Source organism: Lampris incognitus, chromosome 7, assembly GCF_029633865.1.
Source record: "Lampris incognitus isolate fLamInc1 chromosome 7, fLamInc1.hap2, whole genome shotgun sequence".
Lineage (NCBI taxonomy): Eukaryota > Metazoa > Chordata > Actinopteri > Lampriformes > Lampridae > Lampris > Lampris incognitus.
The window spans coordinates 22,681,069-22,682,798 of NC_079217.1; the positions used below are offsets into that span (position 1 = coordinate 22,681,069).

A 1,730-nucleotide genomic window follows, 5' to 3' on the forward strand; every position below is an offset into this window, starting at 1 on the left:
GAAAATGCGCACAAATCACGCAGCTCTACGTCGCCCCGTGGACGACGGCGCAAAAGCAGCCAAGCTATGGGCGAGAAGAAAAAAAGAAAAAAAAGGAAAAAGCAGAAAAGGGATGGGCTTACTGAGACACCAAACCACAACCTGCTTTGCGCCTCGATGAGAAATCAGTTCAGGAAAATCTTTGTTGCATGGAGAGGAGCGTCTATTTGCTGCGTATCCATCTCCTTTTTTTTTTTTTTTTTTTTTTGGTGTGTCCAGAAACCTTCTTTACACGGGAGACAACTACTGAATTCAATCACCAGCGGTGCACCTCGACCCTCCATGCAGGTACTGCTGCTGCCGTCGGCTTTCCGTTGAGCCTTTCCGCCTCTCGGTGTTTCTGTTTTTTTGGCGTGCGCTATGATGACCACTTACCAAAACCCGGAGGACGACGCGATGGCCCTCATGGTCCACGACACCAACACGGCAAAGGAGAAGGAGAGACCGAAAGAAGAAGCGGTCCAGGACAAAGTAGCGGAGAAGACGGACCCGTCCCAGAAGCCGCCGTACTCCTACGTCGCCCTCATCGCCATGGCCATCAGGGAAAGCTCGGAAAAGCGCCTCACCCTCTCCGGTATCTACCAGTACATCATCAGCAAGTTCCCCTTCTACGAGAAGAACAAGAAAGGCTGGCAGAACAGCATCAGGCACAACCTCAGCCTCAACGAGTGCTTCATCAAGGTTCCGCGGGAGGGAGGCGGGGAGAGGAAGGGGAATTATTGGACCCTCGATCCGGCGTGCGAGGACATGTTCGAGAAAGGCAACTACAGGAGAAGGCGCCGGATGAAGCGGCCCTTCCGACCTCCGCCGACCCACTTCCAGCCGGGCAAGTCCCTGTTCGGAGGCGACGGCTACGGCTACCTGTCCCCGCCCAAGTACCTGCAGTCCAGCTTCATGAACAACTCGTGGTCGCTGGGTCAGCCGCCCGCCCCGATGTCCTACACGTCTTGTCAGATGGCCGGCAGCAACGTGAGCCCGGTGAACGTCAAGGGGCTGTCGGCGCCCTCGTCCTACAACCCCTACTCCCGGGTGCAGAGCATGACGCTGCCCGGCATGGTGAACTCTTACAACGGCATGAGCCACCACCACCACCACCACGCGCATCCGCACCACCCCCAGCAGCTGAGCCCCGCCGCCGCGGCACCGCCTCCGGTCTCCTCCGGCAACGGCGCCGGCCTGCAGTTCGGCTGCTCCCGCCAGCCCAGCGAGCTCTCCATGATGCACTGTTCGTACTGGGACCACGAAACCAAACACTCGGCGTTACACACGAGGATTGATATTTAGAGATGCGCCCAGAACCAGGACGGTCTCAGAGACACTTATAACGGACTCGTGAAACGGTGAGCGTTTTGCCGCGATTTCAACACCAACACCCCCCCCCACACACACACACACCCCCACACCCTCTATGCAGATAAGTATGGGGGGGGGGTTGCTGTTTATGACGAGCTGTTTGGGTCCCATCAATTGTCGTCAAAAGCCAGAAGGGAGTTGATTCTGAGAGATATTTCCAAAGAGAAAGAGAAAATAAATAAACTGGAAACGGGAGAACAGCAGTTCGGGACACACGCGAAAACTTTGAACCAGGAGCCACTCGGTGCCACGGAGTAAGGGCCGCGTCTTCTGTTTGGTAGCGAAAATGGGTGTTTTTTGAGACCACGTCGCTCTGCCAGCCGGGCTCAGACAGTATC

At 56.2% G+C, this 1,730-nt stretch overlaps 1 protein-coding gene across 1 annotated transcript; it reads left to right on the forward strand.

Annotated features, from left to right (window-relative positions):
* Positions 1 to 399: 399 nt before the first annotated feature.
* Positions 400 to 1,323, forward strand: foxl2a (forkhead box L2a). Its single transcript, XM_056283392.1, has one exon. The coding sequence runs from the start codon at positions 400 to 402 to the stop codon at positions 1,321 to 1,323; it is 924 nt and encodes a 307-aa protein (XP_056139367.1).
* The last annotated feature ends 407 nt before the right edge of the window (positions 1,324 to 1,730 follow it).

Excerpts from the sequence above, each read along its gene's own strand:
- foxl2a (XM_056283392.1), top strand. The coding sequence starts at position 400 with ATGATGACCACTTACCAAAACCCGGAGGACGACGCGATGGCCCTCATG.